General features: G+C 36.8%; 1 protein-coding gene across 5 annotated transcripts in view; it reads left to right on the top strand.

The window, feature by feature from the left end:
* The window catches only part of USP25 (ubiquitin specific peptidase 25), a 96916-nt gene extending 79053 nt beyond the window's left edge, over positions 1-17863 (top strand). For 2 of the 5 annotated variants that reach the window (XM_074599739.1, XM_074599768.1), the window contains 8 exons: positions 2123-2236; positions 4111-4206; positions 7762-7940; positions 8764-8842; positions 10682-10761; positions 15344-15467; positions 16142-16337; positions 16785-17863. In XM_074599739.1, the coding sequence (XP_074455840.1) occupies positions 2123-2236; positions 4111-4206; positions 7762-7940; positions 8764-8842; positions 10682-10761; positions 15344-15467; positions 16142-16337; positions 16785-16957 (1041 nt within the window). In that variant the 3' untranslated portion in view covers positions 16958-17863. The remainder of the gene's footprint in view (positions 1-2122; positions 2237-4110; positions 4207-7761; positions 7941-8763; positions 8843-10681; positions 10762-15343; positions 15468-16141; positions 16338-16784) is intronic. The other 3 variants (XM_074599759.1, XM_074599777.1, XM_074599749.1) reach the window with 2 other exon arrangements.
* The last annotated feature ends 1562 nt before the right edge of the window (positions 17864-19425 follow it).

A 19425-nucleotide genomic window follows, 5' to 3' on the forward strand; every position in this document is an offset into this window, starting at 1 on the left:
ATTGGAAATTAACTACTTCATGAGTTATTAATGAAACTAATATTTAACAGGTTTTTTTCTTTCAGCAAATATTTTTTTGTTTCCCTATAAGTATATAGATAAAAAACCCAATGTATTTGCCACAGAATCAAGTGCCTTTAAAGCAATACATGCATCAGTCTTGGAACTGTATCCATAAGGATAAAACATACAAAATGTACAGTATAGCTTCCTTAGGCATCTCTAGTAACCACTAGAGGTATGGACAATTTAGATCTGTGCAAAATTTGAAGCATGCTTCCTAAGTTCAGGTATGAATACTCCATAAACAAAAGCAGTCTAGCGCTAGATATCTTCAGGGACTACAGGGAAGTCCTTTTAGAGCCTTTGAAAATGACCTGACTTCTTGACTCTTACACTTGATGTGTTTTCCATCCCTCTCTCCTGTGGTGTCAGGAGAGCAGAGAAGCATGCTTTCTCTGCTAAACTGAAATCAAAGCCAACACAGGGAAATTAATCTAACCCTGGACAAAAAGATGTTCTACCACTAATGCATTAGGCTACTGCATATCTGACTTTGAGTTCCCAGAACACAGAACAGCTTAGGGGGAGCCTGTTAATATGAGTTACCTCCAGCTGAAGGGGTAGCTATGAAGATATCAAACCCGTGATAAAACGTCTTGCGTGATGCTGTCCTCTTTCTAGGGTCTGGGGGCATCCCTCCTGGTGGGATGTGGAAGTGTCTTACAGACTTGATTCCATGGATTAAGTGTTTTACTTTGTACGGTGATCAGCACTAGGACTTTACAAGACTGGTTGAGGACCCACAGGGGGAACATCACGATAGCTTAATGAGGGAGATACAGGTCATCTTATTCCAATATTTTCACTGCGCATTGTTCTGCAACAAGGTGGATGGCTCTTTAAAAATAAACACAAAACCTCAAACCATGCAAACTCTTCTACTTAGAAACAAATGTATTTCAGCTGTTAGAATCTAAAGCCAATTTCTAGCTAATCTGAAGGTACTCTGTTAATGTTTAAAAGTTACTCTCTGCATACCCAAATTTAACTTAAGCAGAATTGTGCCTCTTTCTCAGTGTATCAGCATGCTTTTTAATTATTCTACTTCCATACGCATTCTGACATGCAGGCATATATGCCTTTCCTCCGTTTTTTGTTTGGCATTTTAAAAGAAGGAAAGCCACATCAGGACATGTAACAAACGGGACTGTAGGTTAGTCACCACATTATCATTTGTGTCCATTTTTTGCCCTTTTTGTATTTTTTTCTACCATCTGCACAGTCTTCCTTTGTATTTATACAGGGCTGGGTATAAACAGATACTATGTCTGTTTCTGGAATCTTGGTTAAAAGTGAGACTATCGTAATAGTTGCAGAACAAGTGGCATGGCACTCTGTGATTGCTTAGATTAGAGTCAAGGTCTGAGTTCTGCAAATGTTGTAAACTGGCTGTTAAACAATGATAGACCATAGGAGCTGAGGTTTGTCTCCGTTTAAAACTTACTCTTGCATATCAAGAATTTCAGTGACTAACATAATCTTTCCCTGATTTTCTGTCTTAATTACTTCTCTAAAAAGAAGAAACACGTTGAATGTAGTGCACCTTTAAATATTCTTTTAAATATCTTAATTGCTAGAGGCTTTTTTGTTTTGTTTTGTTTTTCCCAGAGCATCAGGAAATATTAGCCTTTGGCTTGTTGCCGTCCCTTAGTATGAATTCATCAGATAGTTATATTTAGTAATTTTTTTCAGGAATATATGTAAAGAGGTGGTTCAGAGACTCATCCTTAAACAACTGCCTTAAATTTGTAATGGATGTTAGAGTTGCAATACTGGCATACTAACATGTAAAGATGTAAACAGCGAATAAAGGACAAACGAAATCCTGTTAATAACAATGTCTTAATTTTAAAATGTGCTACTTAAAATTAAGGAACTGTACGCAATTAGAGAATATGTGATATTTATAAGTATTTTCAGAACTTCAGCAGTGCGCAGAGTTTTACTTCATCAGCCTGTCAGTTTGCGTGTCTCTGTAATTTTATCTTTTTTTATTCTGACTATTTTTTTTATCCCTCCCTTCCCCCCCATACGTACTGATAATGGTTTTCTTCTGCAGAGCTCTGATAATGCCCCAGCTCAACCAGCTCCTAACCAGCGAGTTGTAGAGGTGGCGATTCCTGATGTAGGGACTTTTGTGATTGAGTCAGAGGAGGGGGGTTATGACGATGAGGTACATTTGATTGCAATTGTGTGCACCGCTCCTCCTTGGTGCTTTCTCGTGCTGCCTGATGAGAATTTTTGGCATGTTTGCACATTGTGACACCTAACAGATTTCTGCAAAACTAAATGCTTAGCCATTTGTAACCTTAACAATGTCTTACTTTGTAATGAAATATGAAAGGAAAGCACTAGCTACTCTAATTGGGCACGCTTTGCATGTACCATTTACACTGGAGATATATTTGTCTTCTTAGCTGTGGAAGTTGAGTGTTTGTGTTAGGCCAGAAAGCCTTTGAAATGCTGGTGACAGACTGCGGTCTACTACATTAATGAAAAAGTGACAGGACAGTGGGTGATTTTCTTAATGTCTGTGCTTTCTTGTCAGTCCGATAAAGCTGATGTTCAAGTCCGATCCCTTATTTTGCAAGGTTAAGCTCTTCAGACTTCAGGGATTAAATTATCCATGGAAATAACCCGAAACTGATATAGCTGGTGGAGCTGACTCTTCCAAAGCTTAATAAAAAAATAATTAATTTTTTCCCCCTTCAGACCCAGTGTGGCGTGTGTTCCTGGTACTACTTGAGGAACAGACGAGAGGCTCATTTTATCCTAAGAGGCATTATTTTCTGCTGCCCTGTTTTAGCAGCAGAAAGCAATACTGCCAGGTCATCAAACTGCCCTGCTTACTCCATCTTTGGTTTGGTTTGGGTTCGCGTTGGTGCAGCCCCATAATCTCAGGTGTCTGAGCACGTGTTCTTGGTGGGCTATGGGGAGCTTTTGCTTCCCCAGGCAAGTAGATATTTGAGATATGTAATTGTGATCAGTTTTAACTAGGAGTAGGGGGTAGAGAATAAAGTGATTTAGTTGCCATTGTCACACTGAGTTTGGCTTCTCACACATGTGTAGTTTCCTTTTAGAGACGTGAGGATTTAACCTCACCTAATGACCTGCTTTTGGGTTGTTTTTTCCCCCCCACTTTTTCACTGTTGTACTCATGCCATTGTCTTTTTACAGGATGATAACTTTCTTCCCTATTTCCCTGTATTTGCTTTCTTTTTAATATTGTTCTTATGTGTGGGGAAACTCCTCCAGAGATTTCAGGGTTCTTCACCTTCTGTCCTTAAGGGCCCGCTGTTGTTGCTGTGCCAGTTGCTGAGCCAGCTCTACCTTGGGCAGGGAAAGAGGGAGTGTTTTTCTTTGCTCACAGATAACAAAGGGCAAAGGCCTTTCCGAGTAACCTACATGTATCAAATTGGTGGTATATAACTGCTGTGAATAGCTCTGAGATGTGTGTCTTACGTTCAGCTTTGTGTTTGTTAAATGTTTTGGGTTTGATTTTTAAGCATTTGTCTGCAAATGCTTCAGGGACCAATTGCATTTGCAGCAACAGGTCCCTTGTTTTGATGTTGAAATACATATAAAAGGCAGTGTAGTTTACTATGTTTTCAGTATAGTATGTATAAAGTGTGATTGGGTGATTTTTCTATTTGAAACATCTTTTTTTTTTTTTTTTTTTTAATCCTTTGGTGTCCATGGGGTAGCACTCATTCAGTATGCAGTTTCTGATGGATACTAATGCTGAACGATGCATGTTCCTTTCCTGGGAAGTTTGGACCATGTAATTTTTAAATTGTATTTGACACAGTTCTTCAATTTTCTTTTTTTTTGTAAGCTTCCTTTAATCGTATGTCGTTAAAGTAAAAATATACACACATGCCATGACTGATTTGCAGAATATGCACACCAGATCTGTATTGAAATGTGCCGTTTCAATGTATGCATGCATTAAGTTGTTTTTTATCTTGCATGAGACTAAAAGCATATTGAATTTGGTCATTAAAATATTAATCATTCAAAACTTTTACCTTAAATCCCTTGTGGCAGGTCATGCTGACCCCGAACATGCAAGGTATTATCATGGCTATAGGTAAAGCCAGGAATGTTTATGACAGGTGTGGGCCAGAAGCAGGGTTCTTTAAGGTACAACTAACATTTTCAACTTTTTCTCCTCTGACTTTTCTTGTTAGATATGCCTTCTCCCTCCACCCTTTGATGCATATTGAGACTGTTGAAGCGCTCATACGTAGTCCTCTGTGATAGCAGTCCTCCATTTAGATATTTCTCACTTGAAAAACAGACAGCTGTTTTCCTGTGGATTCATCAGTACACTGCCTTGATATCCGTAGCTTATATACCTTTCTGTATTTTAGCTTTGTAATAGTAGTAGCAAGTAACATGAAACCTATATGTGTAATCAATAAGAATATGCATTTCCCCCCCCCCCCCCTTAACAAAAAACAAGTCTTCACTAGACTGTTTGGGACATCAGTTTTTTCACCCAGGGACATGAATGTTCAGTCTTTTCCTGTTTATTTCAAAGAGATGTTCTTGTTTTGTACTCCTTAAAAGATTTTTAGTAAATCTAAATTACTTTCTTTTGTGTAACCGCATGGATGTTAATACTATTTATTTACGCAGTGTTTTACTACTGGGAATTAGACATTAAGCTTTTTGTGGTTATTAGTCTTCACAACGATACCACATTTAAAAATGTGTTGTTCTTCTTAAATACACAAACTTGTGAGCATTTTTAGCTCATGATCTTTTGAATTTTCAGGGTATTAGAAAGGGAGTTACTTTGGCGTGATGTAAAATCCTCTCAAATGTGATTTGGAAGGAGGAAAGAAGTTTCTTGCTTGTCATTGAGTAGCAGTCTGTTTTCTTTTTAATCAGTGTGGTGTAGTTGCACTAGAAGAAATTGTCAAAACCAAAAGAAACACCACCACCCCACCCCCCCAACCAAACAACAAACAACCAACCAACCCCCCACCAACACTGCCACCTCCAAAACATTCTGTAGCCCCATGGTAAGGAAATTGAAATCTTATGGGTGTGTGTGTTTGTCTGTTTTTGTGGGTTTTTGTAATGGATACCTAGAGAAGTGTTACGAGCACAGCACTTGTTGGCAGGGCTGTCTCTCTAAGCCCTGCCTGCCCTCGGGGAATGCCGAGACACCTGCTGTAGCCTCTGTCTAGTGAAACAGGTTTTGTTTAGGACTCAGTGCTGGACTGGTTATATTTTCTTTTTTTGTTTTGTTTCTGGTTTTGTGGGGGTGGTTTTTGGTGTTGGTTTTTTTTTTTTCCCAAATTTATTACTTAATGGAAAGATGTCAATCTCTTTTATTTTTTTTTAAGTTGAAAAAAATGCTCATTTGATCAAGTCAAACTCTTTACCAGAAAATTTATTTTTTTGAATATGAAGGGTGTTTTGGTAATTTTAAAACAGAAATGCAGTTAAAAATAAAATTATATTTAGTGCTTTGGTGTTATCAAAGCAATGCTCAGTTGAAATGTTTTTAGGTCTTTAATTTTGAATGCTTAAACATTTTCACTTCACGGGGAACAGAATTTGTCTTTGAGTGAGAAAATGTTCTGACACTAAATTGTTGGAGAGTAGAAAGCTTCCCAACTCATTTTCTGCTGAGTCGTGTTTGCAATAACTTAGAAAAGACGTGGAACATGCTTCATTTTTTGAGGAATACATTAATATGAATGTAGATGAAGCGGTCCTACTTAGTAACAAAATTTGTATTTTGAAACATATCAGATGAAATCTCATGTCACTCCATGAACTTACTGTAAAACCTTCTATGATATTTTTTAATATTGTTATACACTTATGTGTTTGTTTTTTATAAAATGAGTGTTTGCAGAAAGCTGGGGTTTTTTTCTATCATGTCTTTGTTTTTAGTATCACCCAGGTAAAACCCATTTAACGAGGGTCACTGTTACTGCCAGGGTTCCACTCCTCTCTTAGATCTCAGGCCTGAGACATGACTGATACAAACCCATTAAGATATTTATTGATCAATGACCGCTGCCAATCATTCTTCTTTAAATTTAATAGACAGTCCCTTGCAGAATGTTTGCCTTAAGAACTTTATGTAACATTCTTAGTGAGAAAATGAAAGCATGTAATATTTCTTATACCGTCCCTTTTTCTTGTATTCTGTGTAGAGAAATAGTGGGTTTTTTCACTGTACATAGCATTTCTGAGTCTGAGGTATACCATTTTATTTTTTAAAAATATGCATATAAAAATACACATTTTGTGTTGCATTTTTGCTACGCGGTTACGTGAAAAATTAGATGTCTAATAGCAATTGCTTTTTGTTTCTGGGCTACCCCAATAAACAGGGTTTAATTGCATAGTCATTCACTTCAGTTTTCTAATTGTAGAACTTCTTCTGATGAAAGATAATACAAACTCTGTGGCTGTTGATATTTATAATCGGTTCTCTCAAACTTCCTTTTTAGTGATAATGCAAATGATTAGTATTTAAAAATATTGATGCAGAACGTTCTCTTAAGCTTTAAAGTTCTTCACACGCTCGGTGTTTAAGCCTGTATGAACAGTTTCCTACTCATGTGTTTAGTCCTGAAATAAAATGTGTATTAGTAGAGGATGGGAGCCAAAATTTTTGATAGTTAAGCATCAAGAAGTTACCTGCTACTGCCAGGTGTTTCAAGGTAAAGGAATTTGAAATATTGAACAGGGTATTTTCCTGCCTGCTTTGGAGCTTTTTGTGGATATGTTGTATTGAAACTTTGCTAACGTGTGAAGCTACTGTGTTAAGTCATTTGTTTCAAGTCAACCTTTAGTCTTAGCGCACAATCTGATCACCTCCCTATTCTGAGAGATAAATTGTGGGGAGTATTAACATTCGTCACCATTTTTCTAATTATTTTTCCTGTTATTGCTCTTGTTCATTCTGTATAGTTTCAGTGAATAAAATCTAATGAACATAACAGATGATGTTCATTAAAATCTAATGTTCTGGCAAAGCTGGAAAAGAAAACACTTCTGATGACCTCTAACGTTGATCTAAAATATTCAGTAAGGACTCTGTCCTGCCCTGTAGGAGACTAATACTATTCTTATTGAAGTATTTTTATTTTTTTTTAATCCTACAATTTTTTTTAAAGGCATTTTCCATTCTCACTTAGTGTTTCCAAAATCATACATGCTCATTAAACTTTCTGTAGAATTGTTTTACTCATGTATTTGCATGTTAACCGTACATTAGAGGTACATTTTTTTAACTTATGAGAATTCAGAGGATTCCTTTAAGTAGTGTGTCTGACGTTTTATACTGCTTTTGGACTGTAAGTGGTTAAAGAAGCCTCTCTAGGGATTGGATGAACCTTCTCTTAGGGAGATGCAGTACAGGATTGGGGCTGCTTTTGAAATAAAGGTCTACCTGGGATTTTGGCAGGCTTAGTTAGGGAGAGACAAGAACAACTTTACCATTTGTCTGGTACCATTGTCTGGTGGTTGGTAGTTTTGTTGTGTGTTTTTTTGGGTTTTTGGGTTTTTTTAAACATAGTTCAGACTTGTTAGAAGGGTGGAGTGTGGAATCGTTAAAAAATTATTTTGTAGGCAAAAGGCCATGGGACATGAATTATCCTGTTAGTGTCTCTGATGTTTAAGAGTTAAAAGCCAGAAAGAATAATGTATATTTTTAAAATTATTTAGGCAATTAAATTGGAATACACGCGTCTGCTAAAATTAGCCCAGGAAGATCCACCACCTGAATGTGATTACCGTTTGCGTCACGCAATTGTTTACTTCATCCAAAATCAGGCACCAAAGAAGATAATTGAGAGAACATTACTGGAACAGTTTGGAGATCACAATCTTAGCTTTGATGAAAGGTAATAAGATCTGCATGTCTCATGTCCTGTGCTCATGAATGCTCTTTTATGGGTGGAGAAGCCCCTTTGTTTCAGATAGTGCACGTAACAGAGGAAAGGCTGGTTTGTTATTTTGGCTTTATCTTCTAGTTAATACCTTGCAAGCATATTTTGTTAAAAAAAAAAAAATATATATATCTGTATAATCTATATAAAAATCTCTTTAAAAAGAATAAACAAGCAGTTGGGTTTCTGTCGTTATGAAATAAGGAGAAATACTCAGTGTTGCTCATGTTTTTGCACATAGATTTCTGTGCCTTCTTTCAAAACCCTGTGTAAGGCTGCGTAGTTTGCATTCTTCAGCCAGCAGTAGACAGTAAAGCCTTACAAGCTAGATGGGTAACTTGAATGCAAGACAATGTCTCTTTTCCACTCGAAATTCCACATATTTACTTATTTAAAGAAATAAATAAGTTGAAAGGTAGAGAACATTAGTCTGATTTCTACATAATGAATAATCCTCTAATGTTACTTTTGCAAAGTAAATACCGTGGAGTTTAAAGCCATCTGAAGTTTATATTAAAAATAATGACTAAGCAATGTGGCAATTTAGCAAAATAAACCAAGAAGTAATTCTTAAATAGCACAGGCCTCCATCATGGGTACTTCTAAAGTATGCCCTCTCCTGCTGATTATACCATACATAATAAAAAGCACATTTTCCACAGTGTTTTCATAGTGTTTTGCATAAGGCTGTAGCTTATACTGTTTGAGGTTGCTGTCTTTGGACAATATCCTTTGCAAACTTCCAGTGATACCATGATTTCTTGTTGCTTTTTGCAAGGTGCCGTAACATAATGAAGGTTGCTCAAGCTAAACTTGAAATGATAAAGCCAGATGAAGTAAACATGGAGGAATATGAGGTCAGTATTTTTTATGCTTTAAATTAAATTGTAATGTGAAATAGTTATCGGTAAGCTGAATTTTATCTTCACAAGTTTCTTCTAGTCTTACACCGAGGAGTTAAAACTGGTTATTGAAAGACCATTTATTTGTAGGAAGGCTGCTCTCATCAGTTGATCTAAAGCTGTTATTTTCCTGCATCTGTAATTCCAATGAGTTTTGAGCCATAAATAAATGTCAACTTTGAGTCTGTCCTTACTACTTAACATGTCTCAATGTCACTAACAGTATTTTGTAGTTTATCGCCATATGAGCCAACTGGCTTTCTCTAGTCAGAAACAGCTAGCAGTGAAGGGCTGGTCTAAGCCCAGCCTTACGCATCTTGAGAACTGGGTCACAGGCACAGTCACACTTGTGATTTTCCTCCAGCTGTCTCTGCAGCCATTCCCGTTTTCTTATGAGATCCAGATTCTCTTGTTTGCGGAGACCATACATAACCAGTTTATGCATTTAATTTGTCCTTCCGTGCTATTTAGAAAAACTTGGAAAGAAGAAAAGAGCAAGTCTCAGACATTAAATAATTGTGACTAATATTTGCCAAAATAACTCATCTCATATCTAAAGCTAAGTCTGTAGCTGGTTTTACAGCATCAGTTTGAACTCTGCATAATACTGTTCATTAAGGCCTCTTAACAGTGGATATTTGTCCTAGGCAGATTCCAGTGTACCATTTAAACCTTATTGTGGTGCTATTACATCCAAATGGCTTGTTCAGGAGGACTAATCTTTCCCTCAACAAACCAAATAAAAAATATTTACTTGTCACTTCTCATTATCGGGTTCAGGACCTACAGTAGATGCTACTGCATTACAGTGTGCCCTCCCTGGGTTATGAAGGGAAAGGGCTCTTACAGTGGGATTTCTGTTGCATTTTTTAGGCTGTGCAAGGCTTAATATTTTATCATGTTCTGACTGGCATTGCACAGGTAGAATAAACAATTCTGGACTCAGCTTTGAGAGTGAGGGAGTGGGGTGTCTTCTGTTCCCCTGCAGATACCTGCTGCTTTTTTAGCTCTCGAGGCAGATAGTTGGTGGTTTCTCCGAAGATTGTATCGGTATTTGCCCTGTAGAGTGAGTTGGCATTTCATGAACCCTTTCTCATGCTCTCTGTGTTGAATCTGCAAGTGGCTATGTATTATGGTATGCTGTCCCCTATTTTATCTTGAATGAGCCATTGAAAGTTGGCTACTAACCAACTGCAGTAAAAGCACCTTTCTCACTTAGAGCATGTACCTGTAAAGCCAGCAGTCACTGTGTAAATGGTGATGCAGTAAGGTAAATGTTTTGCTCCAATACAAACATCTCCACAGTCTGAACTGCGTTTGGTTTTTTGTCACTTCCCATGTAAAACGTTCAGGCTTTTTCTATGTTATTCTTATATTGAAAGTTAAGCTTAATATTTAGTGTATGAAAAAGCTTTCTAACACTTTCTGAGTAAATAACTGAGTGTAATGTAGGAAGGAGAAAAAGGCTATTAGCTTCTCAACTCTTTTTGAGAAGGAAAAGGGGATCTCATATAATTCTGACTGTGGCTCTCCAAAGATGCTTTGTGTTACTTTCAAACGGTAATACATTCTGTAAAAATAATCTCATATAGAAAAATTTTAGATATTTAATAATTTTTTTTTTTATTGAGGGAGGGGGGAATTCAGATGGACTTTTCACGTGTGCAAGCATACTAGGGGTCCTTAGTGCTTACTGTGAGTATTCATCACTAAGTCAAGTGTGTGGTTAAAAAAAATAAAAAATTGTATTTCATGTTTGTGGATGAAATTCTATATACCCTTTCTTATATGCAGAAATGGCATCAAGACTATAGAAATTTCAGGGAAACAACCATGTTTCTCATGGTAGGATTGGAGTTTTTCCAAAAAAAGAGGTAAGTGGTAGTATAGAACTCAAATGTAGTAGAACAATTTCAAGGTGAAATGTAATATTGATAAGTAAAGTTATTTTTTTGAATTAGGACTTGTTTAATGTGTTCTTCATTTTAGTTAAGCATTTATTCAGTCCATTAATGTCTTCAGTCTTGCATCTACCTCAAAGTTTCCTGCAACTTCCTATTCCTAATGTCCATTTCCAATCTTTTACCAAGCCATGGACTCTTTTCAGAGCACCCTCCACATGCTCCCTTTTTCCTCCTCCTCGCCTACTGTTAGGTCCTTGGAGTATCTCTCAGACATAAAAACCTTTCCTCTTGGGCACCACATGTGCACATACATTTATCTGCTTTCATCAGCAATCATAATTAGTCAAGTCCCCATTTTATCCGTCTTTTTATTGGGTCTTCCCACAGAAGCAAAGTTTTGCCTTCTCCATTTGTCTGAGCCAAAATTCCCCCTGTGATGGGCTTTTTAAAGGTCAGGAAAAAAAAGAACATATTTGAGGAGAGCTATCACGCATAACTATCATAGCTGTAGCTGATTCTTCTTAGCTCCATGAAGCAATGGTGATTCATTACTGTCTCTTTTTGAACCAAGTCAGGAAATGTCTGTATAAAATTGGTGACATTTATGTACTTAATGCACTATAGCTAAAACTTAATGTCTGATGTACTACATGCAACAAGGATGGTGACTGCAGTATAAATATATATGCCTCAAAGCATTCTGCAGAAGAGTCTTTGAAACAGGATTGTTCAGGGTACGTCCTCCTCCCATGCCCAGCCGAAGGAACAAAATGATTAGCTGCAAATTATCTAGTGGCTGACATCTGTGATGTCAAAATTGAGCTATCATATGATGTAGATTTTTGATTGTGAAAACAATTCTGTAGTCAATCACTGATTTACTTTCTTTTTTTCATGTATTACACAGTAGGTAGGGGAACTATGGTGGGAATCAAACTTCATTTCTTTTCTTTGTGCTGTGTAGTAAATTGCTTCATATTTCTCTTTCTTGTCTTGTATGCCCGCAAAAAAGGCAGGCCCCAAACAAAATGGGAAAAAAGATTGGAAAAGACACTGTGCCTTGTCTTTGTGACAAGCTATGGCTTTGTATAGCGGCTAACACAATGAGCCTATAGTCTTGGGTTGTCTTCTGGTTGTTAGCATGTAATAAATAGTACATTCATTAACAATCTAAATTGCAATATGCTACTTTGTCAGGCTTAAATAGCTTATGTACAAAGGTTGGTCAGAAGATTGCCCGGCTTATTTGAAAAATAAACACTCTGGTATTGCTTGATCCCTTAAGGAGGCAAAAATGTCACAGGCATTGGTGTGGTCCATAGGAACCCTCCTTGTTACCCCCAGACTTCATGCAGGCAGGAATGGAAGATCTTCACATCCCTTGGCACTGGGACTCCAGGATGGTACCTCCATCTGTAAAATATTAGTGTTTTCACTAATCCTCCTCTTACCATAGTGTATTCTGATTATGCCAGGGAGAAGGAGGCAAGCACATGTTTCTTCTCTGTGCTGAACAGTATTTTTAGTATAGTTTTCCATTATTTACAATAATTTGCAGAATTAGAGTAAGATGTTTGCTACCAAACATCTTCGTAATTTAGAAAACAAGCCTATAATGACCAGTCTTAGACTCCGATGTTGGTCAGAAATAAAAAATTCAGTATTATCAGACTCATCTAACATCCAAAGAAGCATAGCATTTGTTCCCATTGGCAAGAAATGCAATTTCATAAATGCTTCAGGAGGTATGTAATACAAAGACAGTAGGACTAGAGTTAAGCATGCTTAGAGGATGGGTGAGGATCTGGGTATCCATTGACCTGCTCTAAAAGCATGTATTGGAATTATTCACCCACGTTTCAGCTACAGATTCCCAAAGGACGGAGATATTTACTGAGGTTCACATCTTGTACACTCCAGAGGGCAGTATTACCATCCTTATTCTGCAAATGAGACTAAATTGATGAACTCTTACAATTCTTTTATTAACACTGAAATCATAAAAATGTAACTTTAAAAATATTTATGAAAACATAGACTTTCATAATTGAAATGCGACCTTTATTAGCAGGGCTGTTTTGAGGCTTTTTTCAGAAACCCATCCCCCTCAGTAAACCAGCTTTTCTTATTTTTAGTAATGCTAATTGAATACCTAGCAGCACTCAGTCTCCAGATGGAACCAGAAATAAGCCTTTATCCAGGTGGTCTCTGATTTCCTTAAACAATTGTACTGTGTTGAACGAATGCAAAATCAACATTAAAGAAGTAGTTTGGTGTATCTTTGTCATGCCTACTTTCAGTGTTCACTCATGATCCCTTATGGTGGCTGACAAGGCCCCCTTTTCACTGCAGGTGGAGAATTAAAGGGTCTTTCAGGCATATCTTCTCTGACTGTACTATAGAGTAGGAACCTCTTGTGGGCGAGATGAACACAGCCAGCTGGTGAATCTTGGCAGGAGTTTTACCTGCAGCTCACTCTTGTGGTTGCAACTGAAAAGTGAACAAACTGTAGACCTTAGCGGTTGCCTTTTAAGTTTTCTTGGAAAGCCAATAGTTTTGCAGTTTTGATGGAAATACCTTTTTCAAAGCAGTGCTAAAATTTAGCCAGCCTGTACTGTCTGCATCTTTTCCAAAGCCTGGGCCCAGTGAGCTCCATAATTCTGTGAGCAGCTTCAGTGATTTCAGGCTTAGGCTTCGTAGGCTGGAGCTCATATGCACTTCAGGTGTGAAAAGGCAGAATCTGTTTTTTTACACTGTAGTCTTATTCCTCAGACTGTCAAGATACATAAGGACTCCCAGCTTGGATGTATAATAATGGTGATATTTTAAAATAGCTTATCTTGCTCTTAGATGGCAGTATGGTTGTTTCAGGGAAAGGTCACACAACTGGGGGAAGGGGCAGGAAGAGGGACAGGAATAAGGCCACTCACTCCCAGCAGCAAGTTTTTAACTTGGATCAACTGAGGTTTTGAGACTGTAATTTCAACCTGCAGTTTCACAAATAACTGAACTAAGAATGGAAAGGGAGAGAACGTTCTGCCCCGCTGGTCTTATGTCTAGCGATTCCAGTTCCTTGCCATCATCTTCTCTCCTTTCCTTATACATTAAGTTTTCTGCCGTCTGGTCAGTTGTGTTGGTGATCAGTGGTGTGAAGGGTTTTCATGGGCAGGAGAAATGGACTGGAGAGGATAACAGGACTTCTCTTAATGAAAGCATAGCTTTGTATTTTGAGTACAAAAAGGCAGAGAACAGTGACTGCACTTGCAATGTAATATATTAACTACTTAAGCAATAAACATTTAGAATTGCAAGGAACTACAAGCAGATCTCATGGTGGAAGAAACAACTTCACAGTAGATTCTGAAATTACTGTGTTGGGTTTCATCTTGTTCTTCTAAACAAGGTTATTAGAAGGCAAAACTTTTAGGAACCATTGCTATTTCAAGTAGCCCTTTCCCTTCTTTTTATGTTGTCTCGTTGGGAGGCATTACTCTAACTCTTGGGTTTGTCTACTTCGGAAAATTCTGACATGTGTTTTTCAGGTATGCCCTCTGTGTACTCACACTTACTTTTCAGCCATTTTTAGTAGTTTGGTGGTTTGGTTTTGGTAGTTTAAACCTTAATCATGACCTCCTGTTCTCACTAGAAGTGAGTGAGTGCACAATGTACTGTTCCTCTAACACTCGGTCAGGAAATTCCTCTTCATAGTTTTGTTTGGTTTTTTTTAGTTTGAATAAAAATGAGATTTCTAACTGCTTGTTTTTAGGGTAACTGCTTGAAGTTACTATCTGTTACTATCAGTGTCTATCTGTCATAACTGGGTTTCTGTAAGTCAGAGAATTAACAATTTAAGTTGTTTGCTGGAAATAGTACACAGTAGTGTAAAGGGGGATTGTTATCTATGTGTGAAGGGATCGCACACATATTATTGACTATTAACTGCTAGGTTCTTAGGTTCTGTGTTACTCATCCTTTACCAATTAGGCTTGTATTTATTTTCTGCATATCAATAAATGAACATCATTAAATGCTTTTGTGGCTGCTTCTGTCACTTTAGATTTCAATAGTTTGGAATTACTTACGGTTATCGAGACTAAAAAATCAGAGTTTATTTTTTAGAAATAAGGTGACAGCTTTAAGTCTTATTTGCTGAGGTGTAGAATGCTATCGAGATATATATGGCAACAGAAGAGAAAACTTAATGTAGCATAAATGCACATAGGAAAAAATTAAGTTTTCATGTATACTTAAGGCTAATCCGAAGCTATTTTTTGAAGTGAGTGCAATGATATCCCTTAGTTTTAGCGATCTTTGGATCAGAATTCATGTGCGAGTGATCTAAGCTGATAATAAAATAAATTGTTCTAATGTGCATAAAAGACAAAATTGTGCGGTAATAAAAAAAATGTTATGAAGGTTGGTGGGGAGGGATGTACTTGCAGTCAAACAAGCAAGTGAAGTTACCTATCTTGCGAAGAGCACAGTAGTTAGCTTGAAACAGGTGGTACCTGGGTGTTGCATCTAATGTTTTTGTTTCTTTACTTTACTTCAGCTATATGGAAGCCTTGCTCTACCTTATCTATGCTTACCAGAATAACAAAGAACTCTTGTCCAAAGGCCCATACAGAGGGCATGATGAAGAGCTGATATCTCACTACAGACGAGAATGTTTGCTAGTAAGTGAAGGGTGAAGTATGTTTCAAAAAGTTGAACTTGCTGCATAGCTTTAACAAAATTTTAGTAGAAAAGCGTTGCCATCATTTATAACAAAACCAACAAAAAACACCTTTCATTAACAAGTTAATGCTTAGACTTATGTAAGGAAAAAAAGGCAAAAGTAAGAAGGAAAACATTATTCCCTTTTTTTTATTATTATTATTAATCACCATCCTTTATGATTGTAAATAGTGTGCTTACTGTCATCATGTCTGGGCTAGGTGGGAACAGTTGACAGTGTTGGTGAGCAGACTTACCCTGTTGGCACAGTTTGACAGGGAGACAAGTATCGGAAAAGGCATCAGCAGGAAACAAGTTTGTTTGTTTTTTTTCCTTGATTATGTCACTTTTAGCAATGGTGAGAAAACAAAAGCAGGTGATAGGACCTCAGTCGTTAAAAAGAACAGCTGCAAAGGTTGAGTTGTCAGTGGCTTTGAGGAATAGCATGAGATCAAGTGGTTTAATAGAGTATATGCATCCTTGCTGTAAACATTGAAACACAAATGTGATTATTACAAATTCCCAGGTAGCTTTGTAGGAAGACTCTGCTTTAAAACAAAAAGAAACTGATGCATGGTAGAATGTGAAATGCTGTATACTTAAAGGCTTTCCTTTTTTGTGGTGGTTTATGAAGAAACTAAATGAACATGCTGCAGCACTGTTTGAATCAGGAGATGATCAGGAAGTAAATAATGGCCTGATCATTATGAATGAGCTTATTGTCCCGTGTTTGCCATTACTACTGGTGGATGAAATGGAAGAAAAAGATATTGTCGCTGTGGAAGATATGAGAAACCGTTGGTGTTCCTATCTTGGACAAGAAATGGAACGTAAGTCATTTATTCATTAAGGTAAAAGGCCGTTGTGCACCTTTTTTAATAAATGTGATGTTTTCAATGTCTTGAAGTGAGCCTATATCTTCTGTGCCTTGGTAACGTATTTTGAGCTACCATAACTTTTGAATAATCCTGCATGCATTTAATAAACAGTTTTTCCATATATTAGACTGGGGCATTAGGCCTTAAAGGAAACACTCTTTTTGAATGGAAAAACATTTGTGGGTGTAGACCATCTGAAGGGGTGTTTATAGTAACATTTTACTAGGAATTGGTATGTCCTAGTTATTGCTGGCAGACCTGAAGTGGATTATTCCAAGCGATACTCCTCCTCTTACCACCCTCTAATAAAAGAAAAAGTCAGTGTTGGGCAGAAAAAGGAGAATTCCACATGCGGATGTAAATGCTTACGGGTTTGTTTTTTTATTGTTTTATTTGCAGCTAACTTGCAAGAAAAGCTGACAGATTTCCTGCCAAAACTGCTAGATTGTTCTACAGAGATTAAAGGTTTCAATGACCCGCCAAAGTTACCCTCCTACTCCACACACGAACTGTGTGAAAGATACGCCCGAATCATGTTGTCACTCAGTCGAACTCCAGCCGACGGAAGATAAATTCTGCAACCTTCCTAAGCACATTGTATAAACTTTTTTAGTTCTTAAACCTTGCCTTCCTGTCACAGGGTTTGCTTGTTGCTGCTATAGTTTTTAACTTTTTTATTTTAATAACTGCAAAAGAGAAATGACTGTACAAACTTTAGCCAGACTGCAAACAATTAAAGCTGAGAATCGCATGGCGCTCAGTCGTTTCAACCACAATTGATGCAACATGCAAGTCTGATCATTATGGCAAAACTGCTTTTTTGCCACTTATCTGTTACAGTATTACTTTGCTTTTATCTTAAGATCCTTTACTTTATCAACAGCTGTCTGGATCATTTTGTGACTGCAACTACTTTAAGTGTCCAGTGCTGTGTAAATACATGGTACCTGGTAGCTTGTAAATGAAATGAAAGAATAAAGTTTTATTTATGGCTACTTCTGTGTTTGCAAGCAGATACCTTGTATATTACTGTAAAATACGGGTATTTTTAGAAGAGATACGGTATATTGATGGGTTACTCAATTTTATAGACAAGGTTCTTCAGGATTTATGGCCAGTTTAGTTACAGGTAGTCAGAGATTACTGAATGTGAATATATCGGAAAAACTGTCACAGTATTATACACTAAGGGTTTTTTTGTATATTCTTTACTGATCTGTATGATAGTGCACCTGAACACCTCCGTGTGTGTGGCCATGCCAAGTCTATTCTGATAGTAGGGACTGGCTTCTGAAGCAAAACAATAATGGCACCTTCTTTCTATTCTTAGGAAAAAAATGAGGAAAAAAAGTATTATTAGCAGAAATATAATACACCCTCTGAACAAAATTTCTAGAAATTGATTTAAGTAGAGGAAATAGAGGTTTTAAAAAGTGGAATTTGTGAAGCTTAAGAATAAATTCTTTTTTTTTAATTGGTATTTTAGTCATGTAAGTGACCAGGATTAAAACCTTAATTTCGTACTTGAAATGGGTTGCTATTGTTGCCACAAAATATCTCGCAAATCTTTTATCAGTCCTAATTAAATTTCTATTAGAAGTAAAAGAAAAGATCTATAGGGCTTGTTTTGTAGACCTGAAATACTCTCTGGTTTTAATGAAGAAACTTAATTATTTTGTGGAAAAAGAAATTTAATGCGTCCTTAGGTAATTCTGTTACCTGACACTATTTTGATTCCTACTCTTTATAGAGAACGTTTTGTGTTAGAACAGTAAAATATATGAATATTTGTTTGTATGTTTTTATTGGAGCGGCACTCGACTTTTCATTACAGGCTTTCAAGTGGTGTTTATTCGAATATCTACTAATAAAAGAACACAGAGGGAGGGAAGGAGTAATTAAGTTCAGACCACTTAGAAAAGTAGTGGGCATCAATGTAGGCATCTCATATGCAAGAAAAGGCAGAGTTCAGTCTTGGTACATACCAGTCTTGAAAGCTGTTCACTCTTGAGAGATACGGGATGACAATACGCAGTGAATAGTGTGTGAACTTCCATTCAAAATCGTTTTAGGGATGTTTCCCTCTTCTGTTTTCAATATTGGAGTGCTTCGTCCTTTTGTCAAATTATCCATGTATTTTATTATTATTATTTTTTTAAAATACTGAACTCTTAAAAGTGCAGTACTACTCAGAAGCCTTTTTTAGGTCTGAAACTACTGAACTGTGCGTGAAATATCACCTTTCAAGGAGAAGGATTTGCATATTATGAGAAGGTGAAGATGCATTTTAAAAGTTTTCACATTTTGCATCTGTTGCACTTTGATTTGATACTCAAGAATATGCCTGCTCCACATTGTGCATTCTTAAATAAGGTTTTGAACAGATCAAAGGTTTTGCCTTTTTCAGTAGGGGTAAAAACAATTGAAAGTGGAAGAGCAATTTTATTTCTTTATTGCTAACAGGTTTTGAATTTGAATGTTTGTGAAAACTTTTAAGGGAGGCTCCCCTCTAACCCTGCAGGAGGCAGTCACCTTCATCACCTGTGTAATCTTCCCTGACAGGGGAAAAGGCACTCTTTCTAAGGTAAAAAGAGGAAGAAAGTATTTCACTTGGGAAGAACTTCTAAGGTATTTAAATTAAAAGGAAGCAATCAAGGATGAGATTACTTGTTCTTTTTTTGTTTCAGGTTTTTTCAGTATGGAAATAATCCATTGTAGTTCGTAGTACTGAAGATAAATATGTATTCATTTGCAATGACTTGAACTTTTGAGTTGAATTGAGAAGGTCTGTCTAGTAGAGTGGAAATAAATATATATGTATTTTACTATCTTTCCAATATCTTGTATGATATACGTATTCAATATCTTTAAACCTCCAGCTAAAGGTACTATTTTTGTCTTAAAACCTTGCTTTTTTCACTGCAATAAGATAGCTGATAGCTTGAATTCACGATGCCTAGCACAAAACCTATATAAGTAACTGTGTAAGGTAGTAAAGCAATACAGTTCATTTGTCTACCTAATAATCTGTGACTGAATT

Source organism: Larus michahellis, chromosome 1 (genome assembly GCF_964199755.1).
Source record: "Larus michahellis chromosome 1, bLarMic1.1, whole genome shotgun sequence".
NCBI lineage: Eukaryota > Metazoa > Chordata > Aves > Charadriiformes > Laridae > Larus > Larus michahellis.